Source organism: Trachypithecus francoisi, unplaced genomic scaffold (assembly GCF_009764315.1).
Source record: "Trachypithecus francoisi isolate TF-2019V2 unplaced genomic scaffold, Tfra_2.0 Lachesis_group10, whole genome shotgun sequence".
Classification (NCBI taxonomy): Eukaryota; Metazoa; Chordata; class Mammalia; order Primates; family Cercopithecidae; genus Trachypithecus; species Trachypithecus francoisi.
Window position 1 is genome coordinate 114,739,086 of NW_022681455.1, and position 15,708 is coordinate 114,754,793.

A 15,708-nucleotide genomic window follows, 5' to 3' on the forward strand; every position below is an offset into this window, starting at 1 on the left:
AAAAAAGTATAAAAATTTCTTTTCTTACAAGAATTCCAAGATGTGTCAGAGGTGACCAGAAGCATAGAGAAGACTACATAGGCAGGTACCCGCCAGGAGAATGTGGTAGAATTGGCAGTCTATTGGTCTCTTTGTAATGTCAGACTAAATAAATCACCTGGAGGCTGACATTGGCTCCTTCCCTTCCCAGGAGACAGATATGGCCTAAATACAGAGATGCCTACAAGGAAGACCTAGAATCACAATCGTTCTTAGCACATAAAACTCTTCTTCCAGGTCCTAGAGAAAGTGGCCACTCTGTACCAAAGCCAAAGAACTGCAGAGTACTCCTCTTGGCTCGGGTTTCATATTGCTCTGGCAATTCAGGTTCCTCTCATCTTTGCCGTCATTTTGTGGGTGCCAACACACAACATGTTGTACCTGGCCGAGGTACAACAGCCTTGGCCAGGTATGAGAAGTGTCCATTACTGTTGTTTGCTCTATCTTGCACAAAGATGCCAAGTAAGGCTGGAGCAAAGGCCTTGGTGATACTCTTGCCTTGGACAGACAAATGGCAGTAGTGCAGCTAGTCCCTCAGTTGCACCTGTTTGTATTCCAAAGGCAGTAAACACAGACATTCAGAAGCCCTTTATAATCAGTATGTCAAATATCTGAAATTATTCCCCAGCTCTGACAAAACTTGCCTTCTGGGTATGGAAACAAAACAAGAGTTTGTGATTACTGCTGACCACGTCTAGAACTGCCTTGAGGCTGGCCATGAGAGACTTGAAACCACAATTTTCACTGAGGATCTAAACCTCAGATCACATTTGCTTGAGGCTACTATGGGGTAAGGTGATATAAAGGATGTAAAAAGGATGTTGCAGATGCTCATGAGACCAGGTTTTGTGGCAAGCTAGGGCCACCACTAATTCTCCATGATGACTTCTCTACAGGACTTGCTTAAGCACAGGCACAGGACCCACCAGTAATCAGATGTGCACTCTACACAGACTGCACCCACCGAGAACAGGTCACAGTCCTGTGACACAAACCCATATACACAGGTCCGAGAGGCTGGCATTTTGGTCCGTGCTTATTTACAAATCCCCTTCTGCTGTGGGCATTAGGACAGGGGGCTGGCAATAATCAGGTGAGCTGTCCCACCCCCAAGTCCAAAGCAGCAGCTCTCAGGCCTCCTCTGCTGCTTCATGCCATTCCAAACATGATGGCTGGGCTTACACACCTATCTTACTGGAGGCCTCCCTCTCTGTGTTCCCTTTTCACTGCTATTCCATTACTTCCACAGGAGCTGGAGGCTGGCCCACCCACTCTAAGCCAGAGAACAAGCAGAGGCTGCCACAGGAGATCCTAGGCTAGCAATCAGCCACGGCATCTAGATTAACATGAAGGAAACGCTGGCCAAATTAAAAGATGAAACTTCCAAAAGGTAAATCTCTGTGTATTCATGCCTAATCTTCCAAGGTTGTGTAAATAATTTTTTCCTACCATCCCCCATCATTTGCACACATTTTTGTCAAATCCAAACATAATTTGAAGTGAGGTAGGTAGTTTCTCTCTACTCGTGCCATTGTCCTTGGGGTGATGTCGGGGGCTGTGCCCTGAATGCACTTGTCTCCCATGCAGGGACAGTGCCAGGGCTGGCACCAGTGGCTGGTGGAGCTTCTCAGTTGGCTATTTTCTCAATCTCATCCAAATCATCCGTGTCCAATCTTTCTATCTTCTTATCTGGGGGAAAAATACACAGGTCTCTACCGTGCCCAGGAATGTGCCCCACCCCGGGCCACAGCAATCATTCATTTATCCCCAAAGGCTCCGGGTGCCTGAGCAGGGGGCAGCAGGGCCCCTAGTCACTGACAGCAACAGTCAGAGCCCCACGCCCCGAAGCCCGGTCATGGGGGAGCTGTCCTTGGAGTCCCTGGGTCCTGAAGTCTCCAGGTGTGGCCCTGAGAACTGCCATATGGTCAGAAAGGAGGGGAGTGTGCCAGGGACAGAGCCTCTCTCAGGGCTACAGAAGATCCGACCCCTTTCCCCACCCCGCCCCCCTTAGTAAAGGGCGCCAGGCACAGGACCCTCCCCGGGACTCACTAAAATGCTCCTGGATTCTGTTCAGGATGTTCATGCTGTGCTTGCTGTCCACCATGTTCACTGCCAGGCCCCTCTTGCCAAAGCGGCCTGTGCGCCCGATCCGGTGCAGGTAGGTCTCGTTGTCAGGGTTCCCGTCCTTGTCCACGGGAAGATCAAAGTTGATGACGACAGACACTTGTTCAACATCGATGCCTGCGGGAAGGAGAGATGGAAGCTGAGAAGACCAAGGACAGGAGACAAATCAGTCATGTGGTCCATCCATACAATGGAGCATGACTCAGCATTAAGGGAACGTGGCACTAAGAGATGTGTATGACGTCAAGTGTAGGAAGCCAGATCTGAAAGGCCATGCAGCACGAGATTTAGATGATGCCCAAAAGCAAAACTACAGGCACAGAAACCAAACTAGCAGGGGCCACGGGGTGGGGTGCAGGGAGAGGTGATGAATGAGTCCCTGAGAGCTGGAGACAGAAGTAGGGACAGGAGACAAAAATCACTGTTGTCCAAAGGTAAGTCAATGCATACCAACTTTGGGTTGAGGGAAAGAATTTGGGGGGCCGAGCATGGTGGCTCATACCTGTAATCCCAGCACTTTGGGAGGCTGAGGCAAGCAGATCACCTGAGGTCAAGAGTTCAAGACCAGCCTGGCCAATACTGCAAAACCCCATCTGTACTAAAAATACAAAAATTAGGCCGGGTGCGGTGGCTCAAGCCTGTAATCCCAGCACTTTGGGAGGCCGAGACGGGTGGATCACGAGGTCAGGAGATCGAGACCATCCTGGCGAACACAGTGAAACCTCGTCTCTACTAAAAAAAAAATACAAAAAATCAGCCAGGCGAGGTGGCAGGCGCTTGTAGTCCCAGCTACTCGGGAGGCTGAGGCAGGAGAATGGTGTAAACCTGGGAGGCGGAGCTTGCAGTGAGCTGAAATCCGGCCACTGCACTCCAGCCTCGGCGGCAGAGCGAGACTCCGTCTCAAAAAAAAAAAAAAAACAAAACATAAATTAGCTGGGCTTGGTGGTGGGCGCCTGTAATCCCATCTACTCAGGAGGGTGAGGCAGGAAAATCACTTAAACCCAGGAGGCGGAGGTTACAGTGAGCTGAGATTGTGCCACTGCACTCGAGCCTGGGCCACTGAGCGAGACTGTCTAAAAAAAAAAAAAAAAAAAAAAAACACAATGGGGGGACAGGCCAACTCTGGGAATTGGGTACAAGAGAGGGCACATACAGGCATACAGCAGAACCTGGAGAAAAATAACAAAACTGGCAGGTGCCAACAAAATTATGAAATCAGTCAGTAAGCCTCCGGGAGACACAATGTTCTGGAGATGGGCGCCCTTGGAAGAGCAGGCTCTACTCTCTACCAGTCAGATGCCTGTACATTTCCTTCCACCACGTCAGGACTCCTGGTTTCTGTGGGAGTTTTTCACCTGAGGGAAATGCAAACAGTCTCTCCTAGAAAGGAATATTGTCACCAACCCTACCGATCTCCCTGAGACCACCTGACTTCCCTGTGTACCAGGATTTCTGGCTCTAACTGGGCCTGGGACCCCGAGCCTGGCAGACCAGGTGGGACACGTCCTCTGCTCACCGCGGGCACACACGTTGGTGGTCACCAGAACCTTCTCTTTGCCCTCTCGGAAGCGCTCAATCACTGCAGCCCTCTGCTCCACCATCATCTCCCCACTCAGCAGAGCCACCTGGTGGCCTTCTTTTGAGAGCTCTGCTGCCAGCCAACTAGCTGTTTTGCGAGTCTGTAGTGAAAAGAATTGTTTTATATGAAGAGACCTGTTAAAAACAAAAGGAAGACAACTGCAAAAAAATGGCTTGCCACAATTAAAATACATGAAGGCGCTGCTAAATCCAGTTAGGAGGTTAGGCTTAAAATTTCTCAATGAAGTATGGTGGTACATACCTACAGTCCAAGCTACACACTTGAGCCCAGGAGTTCAAGGCTGGCTTGGGCAACATGGCAAGAACCCATCTCAAAAAAAATTTTTTTTCAAATAGGATTTTCGTCATATGATTTCTTTTTTTTTAGATACGTAACTGCTGTTAGTTTTTTATCTAGGAAGAGTGTGGTTTTAGCTAAAGATCTTCATTCCTAAATAGTCTATGTTCTTGCCAGATATGGTGGCTCGTGCCTGTAATCTCAGCACTTTGGGAGGCTGAGGCTGGTAGATCGCTCGAGGCCAGGAGTTTGAGAGCAGCCTGGACAACAGAGCAAGACCCCATCTCTACAAAAATAAAAATAATTAGCCTGACATGCATGGGGCACACACCTGTAGCCCTAGTAGCAAGAGCCAAGGCTGCAGTGAGCTATGATTATGCCACTGTATTCTGGCCTGAATGATAGAGCAAGACCCTATCTCAAAAACAAACAAACAAACAAACAAAAAATATATATATATTAAAATTGTATATATTTTTTGAGACAGGATCTCATTTTGTTGCCCACTCTGGAGTGCAGTGGCACAATCACAGCTCACTGCAGTCTCAACCTCCTGGGCTCAATCAATCCTCCCATCTGAGCCTCCCAAGCAGCTAGGACCATAGGCACGCACCACCACGCCTGGCTAATTTTTAAAATTTTTGTAGAGATGGGATCTTGCTATGTTGTGCAAGCTGGTCTTGAACTCCTGGGCTCAAGAAGATCCCCCCACCTCAGCCTCCCAAAGGGCTGGGATTACAGGCGTCAGCCACCGTGCCCAGCCATATATATTTTTTTAATGATGAGGTCTCACTATGTTGCCCATGCTGGCCTGAACTCCTGGGCTTAAGTGATCCTCCCACCTCAGCCTCTTGAGTAGCTGGGACTACATGTACTTGCCTAGCTTATATTCTTTTTTTGTTGTTGGTTTTTTTGTTTGTTTGTTTGTTTTTGTATTGAGACGGAGTTTCGCTTTTGTTACCCAGGCTGGAGTACAATGGCGCAATCTTGGCTCACTGCAACTTCCACCTCCTGGGTTCAAGCGATTCTCCTGCTTCAGCCTCCTGAGTAGCTGGGGTTATAGGTGCATACCACCACACAGGGCTAATTTTTTGTATTTTTAATAGAGACAGGGTTTCACCATGTTGGCCAGGCTGGTCTTGATCTCCTGACCTCAGGTGATCCACCCGCCTTGGCCTCCAAAATTGCTGGGATTACAGGCATGAGCCACCGTGCTGGCTGCCCAGCTTATATTCTTAAAAATCTAAAGATTATTTCATTGGCTGTTACTTGGGGTTTTTTTCCCCAGTAATCAGTAAGAAGTGGAATCAAAGTCTCCCTCTTACAACTCATTAAAACCTTAGGAGAACAAACCACTTCCTTTCTTCCTGTGGCGCCCAGGGGCATCCAGTCCTCCTGAGCCCTGTGGGGAGCTGGCTGAGAGGGAAGGGCCAGGCCTGCCACTGCTGCTACTACTCACATGGCAGAAGATCATGGCTTGAGCAATGGTGATGGCCCCATAGAGGTTACACAAGGCCTGGAACTTCTCGTCTCTGCTGCTGCACAGGACATAGTACTGCTTGATGGTGTCCAAGGTCTCTTCCTCCCGCTTCAGTTTGATAATGTTTGGGTCTGGGACCACTTTCTGGGCAAACTTCCACACAGAGTCCTCAAAGGTGGCAGAGAAAAGCAGCATCTGGCAGTTCCTGGGCAGCATCCTGCAAGGGAAGGCCCTGGCATGTGGCCCCAGGTGGCCCCGGGAAGCAGCGGAAGCACAGCCTCCCCAGCTGGGAGGGTCTAGATGCCCAGGAAGGCTGAAGGGGGAGGAGGAGCAGCAGGCCTGGGTGGGGGACAGGGGTTGGGGGAGAGTCCCTAGGTCTCCTTTCTCAGCCCAGGCTGGGAGGGACTGTGGTCAGTGCTGACATGGAAATGGCCTGTCAAACAAATGCTGCTGAGAGTACGAGAGCCAAGACCCTGGCAGAGGCCAGAGGAGGCGTCTGAAGTGAAGGGAGAAGACACTGCAGATGGGGAGGCTGAAGAGTCCTCTGCCCTCGAGATCCCTACCTCTGGATGCGGATGCTCTGATCCTGGTGGCCCTGAGTGGCTATCATGACGTCAGCTTCATCCAGAACAAACACCTTGATTTTCTTGGGATCAATGAACTTGAGCTTGGAGCACCAGTCCAGCACGGTCCCAGGGGTGCCAATGACAATCTGCTCGCTGATCTTCTGGCCTCTTTCCACTGTGGAGACCCAAGATGTTTTCCATGCATGGGTATTTCTTTTGTTTTTTTGTTTGTTTGCGTTTTTTCTTTTTGTTTTTTTGTTTTGTTTTGTTTTGTTTTTGAGACGGAGTCTCACTCTGTTGCCCAAGCTGGAGTGCAGTGACAAGATCTTGGCTCACTGCAACCTCTGCCGCCCGGGTTTAAGCAATTCTCCTGCTTCACCCTCCAAAATAGCTGGGATTACAGGCACCTGCCACTACACCTGGCTAATTTTTTTTGTATTTTTAGTAGAGATGGGTTTCACCATCTTGGCCAGGCTGGTCTTGAACTCCCGACTTGGTGATCCACCTGCCTCGGCTTCCCAAAGTGCTGGGATTACAGGAGTGAGCCACCGTGCCCGGCCTCCATGGGTATTTCAAAGGCAAAGCCAGCTCTTCTTTCTGAGAAATTCTAAACCTATTATATATTTTAATGCAAATGTTTTGCTGTTTGCATTAATATATTAAGGAAACGTTAGGATAGCACTATAGTATTTAATCGACATAAAACCAGACAAAATGCTGAAAAGGTAATGGGTATAAAAATACAATTAAAATAAGTAAGATCTAGTATTTGATAGCACAACTGAGTGACTACAGTCAACAATTTAATGTACATTTAAAAATAACTAAAAGGGGCCGGGCGCGGTGGCTCAAGCCTGTAATCCCAGCACTTTGGGAGGCCGAGATGGGCGGATCACGAGGTCAGGAGATCGAGACCATCCTGGCTAATATAGTGAAACCCCGTCTCTACTAAAAAATACAAAAAGCTAGCCGGGCGAGGTGGCTGGCGGCTGTAGTCCCAGCTGCTCGGGAGGCTGAGGCAGGAGAATGGCGTAAACCCGAGAGGCGGAGCTTGCAGTGAGCTGAGATCCGGCCACTGCACTCCAGCCCGGGTGACAGAGCGAGACTCCGTCTCAAAAAAAAAATAATAATAAATAAATAAATAATTAAAAATTAAAAAAAATTAAAAAAAAAAAATAACTAAAAGGGCTGGGCGCGCTGGCTCATGACTCTAATCCCAGCATTTTGGGAGGCAGATCACCTGAGGTTAGGAGTTCGAGAGCAGCTTGGTCAACATGGCGAAACCCCATCTCTACTAAAAATACAAAAATTAGCTGGGTGTGATGGTGGGCTCATATAATCTCAGCTACTTGGGAGGCTGGGGCAGGAGAATCGCTTGAACCCAGGAGGCAGAGGTTGCAGTGAGCCAAGATTGTGCCATTGCACTCCAGCCTGGGCAACAAGAGCAAAACTCTGTCTGAAAAAAAAAAAAAACAGGCAGGGAGCAGTGGCTCACACCTGTAATCCCAGCACTTTGGGAGGCCAAGGCAAGTGGATCACCTGAGGTCAGGAGTTCAAGACCAGCCTGGCCAACATGGTGAAACCCCATCTCTACTAAAAATAAAAAAAATTAGCCAGGTGTGGTGGGCACCTGTTGTCCCACCTACTCAGGAGGCTGAGGCGGGAGAAGCTCTTGAACCCGGGAGGCGGAGGTTGCAGTGAGCTGAGATTGCACCACTGCACTCCAGGCTGGGCAATAGAGTGAGAATCTGTCTTAAAAAACAAAAACAAGAACTAAAAAAAAACCCCACAAACTAAAATTGTTTATAATACAAAGAAAGGATACATGCTTGAGGCAATGGATACCCCAGTTACCCTGATGTGATTATTATGCATTGCATGCCTGTATCAAAACATCTCATGTACCCCATAAACATATACACCTACTATGTACCCACAAAAATTCAAAAATTTTAAAAAATGTTGAAAAGACATAGTAAGGATATAAACAATTAGAAGATGAATCCTCTTCAGTAGCATTCTTCTCATCTCTGTAATCATCCAATTCTCTCTGAAGTATCTGATCTTTATTTTTTTTCTGTCAACATTTCTGTCAACAACAGACTGGGACACTTCCTCTTAGGCAGACTTTTTCACAGTTCTTATCTTTCTAATGCACTCTGCCCCTTCAGCTGTATCCTGGCATCTATTTCAAATATGTCAGTTGCTTTTATGTTAGCTGGGCGTGGTGGCGCATGCCTGTAATCCCAGCTCCTCAGGAAGCTGAGGCACGAGAATCACTTGAGCCCAGGAGGTGGAGGTTGCAGTAGGCCAGGATTGCATCGCTGCACTCCAGCCTGGGTGACAGAGGGAGACTCTGTCTCAAAAAAAAAAAAAGGCCAGGTGCTGTGGCTCATGCCTGTAATCCCAGCACTTTGGGAGGCTGAGGCGGGCAGATCACGAGGTCAAGAGTTGGAGATCATCTTGGCCAACATGGTGAAACCCCATCTCTACTAAAAATACAAAAATTGGCCAGGCGTGGTGACGGGCGCCTGTAGTGCCAGCTACTCAGGAGGCTGAGGCAAGAGAATGGCGTGAACCCGTGAGGCGGAGCTTGCAGTGAGCCGAGATCGTGCCACTGCACTCCAGCCTGGGCGACAGAGTGAGACTCTGTCTCAAAAAAAAAAATCAGAATTTTCTACCCTTCTATTTTGAATACAAATTGCAAAATTTTAAGTGATTATCTCCCAATAAGTTTCATTATATTATTTACTTTTCAGAACTGGCCTCAGGTTGGCATTCGGACATTGTATGCAGACTTGATTTTCATAAAGTCATATTTGTTTCAGAGATCCATAAAACTCAACCAAACCTCTAACATTTTTTTTTTTTTTTTGGAGATAGAATCTCATTCTGTCGCCCAGGCTGGAGTACAGTGGTGCTGTCTCGGCTCACTGCAACCTCCCCCCTGCCTGGGTTCAGGCAATTCTCCAGCCGTAGCTTCCCGAGTAGCTGGGATTACAGGTGCGCACCACCATGCCCGGCTAATTTTTTTGTATTTTTAGTAGAGACAGGGTTTCATCATGTTGGTCAGGCTGGTCTCAAACTCCTAACCTTAAAATGATACATCCACCTCGGGCTCCCAAAGTGCTGAGATTACTGGCATGAGCCACCACGCCTGGCCAACAACACTTCTAAGATTACTTAAGTAATATTAGTTGTAAAACAAACTGGTATAGAAAAAATTAGTAACAAAAAAGAATTAACAGAATAATCCCCAGAGTCAATAGCCATAAACATTCTGGGTTTTTATTCTGCTGATGAAGAGAAGTAAATTAGGTAATTAAACAAATTCAGTCCTGGCCTAGTGGCTCACACCTATAATCCCATCACTTTGAGGGGCTGAGGCAGGAGGATTGCTTGAGACTTGGAGTTCTAGACCAACTTGGGCAACATAGCAAGATACTGTCTTTACAAAAAAAAAAGAAGGGCCGGGCGCGGTGGCTCAAGCCTGTAATCCAGCACTTTGGGAGGCCGAGACGGGCGGATCACGAGGTCAGGAGATCGAGACCATCCTGGCTAACACGGTGAAACCCCATCTCTACTTAAAAAAAATACAAAAAACTAGCCGGGCGACGAGGCGGGCGCCTGTAGTCCCAGCTACTCGGGAGGCTGAGGCAGGAGAATGGCGTAAACCCGGGAGGCGGAGCTTGCAGTGAGCTGAGATCCGGCCACTGCACTCCAGCTGGGTGGCAGAGCGAGACTCCGTCTCAAAAAAAAAAAAATAAATAAATAAATAAATAAAAAAAATAAAAAAATAAAAAAATAAAAAAAAAAAAGAAGTCTTTACAAAAAAAAATTTTTTTTTTTTTTTTGAGACAGAGTTTTGCTCTGTCGCCCAGGCTGAAGTGTAGTGGCATGATCTTGGCTCACTGCAACCTCCACCTCCCGGATTCAAGTGATTCTCCTGCCTCAGCCTCCTGAGTAGCTGGGACTACAGGCACACACCACCATGCCTGGCTGATTTTTCTATTTTTAGTAGAGATGGGGTTTCACCATGTTGGCCAGGATGGTCTCTATCTCCTGTCCTCAGGTGATCTGCCCACCTCGGCCTCCCAAAGTGCTGGGATGCCAAAGAATGTCCTGATGAGGTGCATGTCTGCAGTTTACTTTCAAATGGTTTGACAAAAATGTATACATTTATGTAAAGCAAATATGGCAAAATGTTAAGTTTTTGAATCTAGGTGGAAAAATACATGTGTTTATTGTAGTATTTCAACTATTGGGTATGTTTTGAAATGTTTCAAAATAAAAAGAATTAGGTTGATGATTTAGGACCACATTCACATACTCACATTTATTGCCTCGAACAGCATAAGCTAGCTTCAGTTCAGGGTAAAATTTGCCCATTTGTTCAATCACTTTTCCTGTTTGGAGGGCGAGCTCATATGTTGGGGAGAGGCATAGACACTGTTAGGGAAAGAGTGCAGAGTGCAAATTCAAGACAATAGCTCTTTTGCAAAGGGGAATTACCATTAGGACTTAGCCACTCCTCCAGCTGAAGGTGAAGGAAAGAATATGTACATTAAAGTGTACACCATTTGATTCTTTAAGCTACAGCGTCATAAGCTAGAATTCTTAGGTGTCAGAACTCTGGGTAGGTAAAGACACTTGGAAACAGACACTGGCCATTGCAATACAAAACCTACCCATGAGCATGGATCTAAAGTTCCAGTTGGCATTAGCTTTCTTTTCATTTACTCAGAAAGCTCTCAGAACTTTCTAATGGATGACAGTTGCTGATGAAACAGGTTTTCCTGCAAGTAAAGGAGCCAGGCGTATAAGAAGCATCCCAGAACTGGCACACCATAAAAAAGGAAACAGGATTTTTATTGCTATTGGAGGATATTCCATATTATTTGTGCTCAATTTAAGGAGTTTTAGTTTGTGTAAAAAGTAATGCATAAATGTATAGCTTGGCTTTTGTTTTATTTTTTTGAGACAGAGTTTCATTCTTTTTGTCCAGGCTGGAGTGCAGCGGTGCGATCTCAGCTCACTGCAACCTCCGCCTCCTAGGTTCAAATGATTCTCTTGCCTCAGCCTCCAAGTAGCTGGGATTACAGGCACACACCACCAGGCCTGGCTAATTTTTTATTTTTAGTGTAGACAGCGTTTCACCATGTTGGCCAGGCAGGTCTAGAACTACTGACCTCAGGTGATCTGCCCACCTCAGCCTCCCAAAGTGCTGGGATTACAGGCCTGAGCCACCGCACTCGGCCCACAGCTTGGCTTTTAATCCATCAAATGGAAATCCCCTCTATCTATGCATTAGTAGAAACCTAAATTCATAAATCCTTACCTGGGGGTATTTGTTTGCAGGTTCTACTTGGCTAAGCATGGCCAGCACGAAGGCAGCTGTTTTACCAGTACCAGACTGAGATTGGGCAATTAAGTTCTGTGGGCTGCACAGAAACAAACTGGTTAGGAGCTTAAATCTCAAGTAACCTTTCTAGTTAACAAAGTTTTAAAAAATGAGTATTAAAAATTCATTTATAGGAGACCTTGGATTGTGTAGCAGAGTTACATGTTAGCTTTACAAGCACTCCATTTTTTTTTTTTTTTGAGATTAAGTCTCTGTTGACCACGCTGGAGTACAGTGGCACAATCTTCGCTCACTGCAGCCTCAGCCTCCTGGGCTCAAGTGATCCTCCTGCCTCAGCCTCCCAAAGCGCTGGGATTATAGGTGTGAGTCACTGCAATGGGCCTACTGATTCTTTTCAAATGTGAGTCAGCTCACGTTACTTCTCTGCCCAAAAACCTTCCAATAATTCCTCGTTTCATTCAAAATACAAGTTGAAACCCTCATAATGGCATACAGGGTCCTGCATGATCTGCTCCCCATTACACCTCAGCTCTCATTTCCTACTACTCTCTCTCTCTCCCTTACTTCGCTCCCCCACAGGGCCCCAGTGCTGCTCCGAGAACATGCCAGTCATGCTCTTGTCTTAGGGCTTCTGCATTGGCTGTGCTGTGCTTGGGACTACTGTCCCCAGATAACATGCTAACTCCCTTCTCCTTCAAGTCTTTGCCCAGATATCACCTACTTCAGGAGATCCTACCTTAACCACTTGATTTAAAAGTGTAATCTACTTTGAAATGCCTAAAAAATACAAGATGTAGGTTTTGTAGCAGGGTAGGGGTAAGAGTGGCAAGAACCAAGTCTTGCCTTGAAGGTGGCAAGAAGCAGCCTCTGAAGCAGCTCAAGAAGCAGGCAAGGCCAGGCGCAGTAGCTCACGCCTGCAATCCCAGAACTTTGGGAGGCCGAGGTGGGTGGATCATTCGAGGTCAGGAATTTGAGACCAGTTTGGCCAACACGGTAAAACCCTGCCTCTACTAAAATTACAAAAATTAACCAGGCATGGTGGTGAGTGCCTGTAGTCCCAGCTACTTGGGAGGCTGAAGCAGGAGAATCACTTGAACCCACAAGGCAGAGGTTGCAGTGAACCAAGATCGTGTCACTGTACTCCAGCCTGGGTGACAGAGTGAGACTCAGTCTCAAAAAAAAAAGCAGTCAAGATCAGGTGCGGTGGCTCATGCCTGCAATCTCAGCACTTTGGGAGGTTGAGGTGGATGATTTCTTGAGCCTAGGAGTTCGAGACCAGCCTGGGCAAAATACCGAAACCCTTTCTCTACAAACGATACAAACATTAGCTGGACATGGTGGTACATACCCGTAGTCACAGCTACTCGGGAGGCTGAGGTATGAGGATCTCTTGAGCCCAGGAGGTGGAGGGTAGAGGTTGCAGGCTGCAGTGAGCTGAGACTGCGCCACTGTACTCCAGCCCTGGTGACAGAGCAAGACCCTGTCTCAAAAAACAAAAAACAAAAAACAAAAAAATGGAGCAGCCGTGGCAGGCCAAAGAGATGGACAAGGAAAATGAGGTCTTCCAGCAGGAAAAAAAAAAAAGAACAGAAGAAACATGAACTAAAAGTGAGGCCGTGGGGAGGGCCCCCGGCCACAGGTGGAATTTTAAAATCTGGCAAAAGTAAGCTGTTCCTTGTGGGGACTTCTTTTTTGTTGTTGTTGAGACGGAGTTTCGCTCTTGTCACCCAGCTGGAGTGCAAAGGCGGGATCTCAGCTCACTGCAACCTCCACCGCCTGGGTTCAAGCAATTCTTCTGCCCCAGCCTCCCGAGTAGCTAGGATTACAGGTGCCTGCCACCACGCCCAGCTAATTTTTGTATTTTTAGTAGAGATGGGGTTTCACCATGTTGGCCAGGCTGGTCTCGAACTGCTGACCTCAGGTGATACACTCGCCTCGGGCCTTCCAAAGTGTTGAGAATGCAGATGTGAGCCACCACACCTGGTCTTATTATTTTTTTTTGAAACAAGGTCTCACTTTGTCACCCAAGCTGGAGTGCAGTGGCACAATCTCAGTTCACTGTAGCCGGGTTCCAAGCAATTCTGGTGCCTCAGCCTCCTGAGTAGCTGGGGATGGTATGAACCACCATGCCTGGCTATTTTTGTATTTTTTTTGTAGAGATGGGTTTCGCCATGTTGGCCAGGCTGGTCTCGAACTCCTGACCTCAAGTGATCTGCCCACTTCAGCCTCCCAGAGTCCTGGGATTATAGGTGTGAGCCACTGCACCCGGCCACCACAGTGGTAACTCTTTATTCTATTTCTATTTAAACATCTAGATTCCCTGTCAAAACATGTTACCCCTTGTACTTAGAATAAAGTGTTGTACATTTAATTTCTTTTTTATTTTTACCTTTTAATACTGATGAGGTCTTACTGTGCTGCCCAGGCTGGTCTCAAACTCCTGGGCTCAAGCCGTCTGCCTGCCTTGACCTCCCAAATTGCTGGGATAATGGGCATGAGCCACTGTGCCTGGCCAAAATTTATTAAATTTTTTTTTTTTTTTTTTTGAGACAGTGTCTCACTCTGTCGCCCAGGCTGGAGTACAGTGGCTGGATCTCAGCTCACTGCAAGCTCCACCTCCTGGGTTCAAGCGATTCTCTTGCCTCAGCCTCCCGAGTAGCTGGGACTACAGGCACGTGCCACCACGTCCAGCTAATTTTTTGTATTTTTAGTAGAGACGGGGTTTCACCATGTTGGCCAGGCTGGTCTCGAACTCCTGACCTCAAATGATCTGCCTGCCTCAGCCTCCCAAAATGCTTGGATTACAGGCATGAGCCACTGCACCTGGCCAAAATTTATTATTTTTATTTGAAGTAAAAAATAAATGTCATAAGATTTGCCCTTTTACCCACTTTTAAGTGTGCTGTTCAGCGGCATTAACATTTGTAATTTATCACCTGTTTATATATATATATATATATATATATATATATATTTTTTTTTGAGACGGAGTCTCACTTTGTCGCCCAGGTTGGAGTGCAGTGGCCGGATCTCAGCTCACTACAAGCTCCGCCTCCCGGGTTCACGCCATTCTCCTGCCTCCGCCTCCCGAGTAGCTGGGACTACAGGCGCCCGCCACCTCACCCGGCTAGTTTTTGGTATTTTTTAGTAGAGATGGGGTTTCACCATGTTAGCCAGGATGGTCTCGATCTCCTGACCTCGTGATCCGCCCGTCTCGGCCTCCCAAAGTGCTGGGATTACAGGCTTGAGCCACCGCGCCCGGCCCACCTGTTATATTTTAATAAAAATGAATTAGCTATATTTCAAACTAGAATGTAAGCTCCTTGTGGGCAGGAATTTTGTTCTGCATTGTTAACTAATGTATCCAAGTGCCTAGCATAGTATCTGTTATATAACAGGCACTCAATAAATATTTGTTAATGATGAAAGCCACTAGATAATTCTAGTAATAATGCTGGTCTCTTCTAATATTGTCAATCTAAAAATGAGCTTCTTGGCCAGGCCCAATGGCTCATGCCTGTAACCCTAGCACTTTGGGAAGGCAAGGTGGGAAGTGTGCTTGAGCCTAGGAGTTCAAGACAAGTCTGGGCAACAAAGTAAGACCCTATCTCCACCAAAGCCCCCCCGAAAAACAAAACAAAAAAAGCCTGGTGTGATGCCTCATACCTGTAATCCCAACACTTTGGGGGTTTGAGACCAACCTGGGCAACATAGCACAACTCTGTCTCTGATAGAGATATAAAAATTAGGCCGGGTGTGGTGGCTCACACCTGTAATATCAGCACTTCGGGAGGCCGAGGCGGGCGGATGACCTGAGGTCAGGCGTTGGAGATCAGCCTGGCCAACATGGTGAAACCCCATCTCTACTAAAAATACAAAAAAACTAGCTGGGCATGGTGGAGTGTGCCTGTAATCCCAGCTACTTGGGAGGCTGAGGCAGGAGAATTACTTGAACTGGGACCTGGGAAGCGGTGGTTACAGTGAGCCGAGTCTCAAAAAAAAAAAAAAATTGTATAAAAATTAGCCAGGCATGGTGGCTTGCACCTGTGGCCCCAGCTACTTGGGAGGCCGAGGTGGGAGGATTGCTTGCGCCAAGGAGGCAGAAACTGCAGTGAGCCAAGATGGTGCCAGTGCACCTAGCCTGGATAACAGAGTGAGAAACTGTCTCAAAAAAAAAAAAAAAAAAATTAGGGGAGGCCAAGGTGGGAGGATTGCTTGAGGCCACAAGATCAAGACCAGTCTGGGCAACATAGCAAGACCC

At 47.2% G+C, this 15,708-nt stretch overlaps 1 protein-coding gene across 9 annotated transcripts in view; it reads right to left on the bottom strand.

Moving 5' to 3' along the window:
- LOC117088036 (ATP-dependent RNA helicase DDX19B) overlaps positions 1 to 15,708 on the bottom strand; it is a 45,812-nt gene continuing 30,104 nt past the window's right edge. For 5 of the 9 annotated variants that reach the window (XM_033218982.1, XM_033218983.1, XM_033218989.1 and 2 more), the window contains 8 exons: positions 11,424 to 11,526; positions 10,420 to 10,534; positions 6,083 to 6,260; positions 5,499 to 5,736; positions 3,680 to 3,842; positions 3,453 to 3,518; positions 2,089 to 2,280; positions 1 to 1,728 (listed from right to left, as the gene is read on the bottom strand). In XM_033218982.1, the coding sequence (XP_033074873.1) occupies positions 1,667 to 1,728; positions 2,089 to 2,280; positions 3,453 to 3,518; positions 3,680 to 3,842; positions 5,499 to 5,736; positions 6,083 to 6,260; positions 10,420 to 10,534; positions 11,424 to 11,526 (1,117 nt within the window). In that variant the 3' untranslated portion in view covers positions 1 to 1,666. The remainder of the gene's footprint in view (positions 1,729 to 2,088; positions 2,281 to 3,452; positions 3,519 to 3,679; positions 3,843 to 5,498; positions 5,737 to 6,082; positions 6,261 to 10,419; positions 10,535 to 11,423; positions 11,527 to 15,708) is intronic. The other 4 variants (XM_033218985.1, XM_033218987.1, XM_033218990.1 and 1 more) reach the window with 1 other exon arrangement.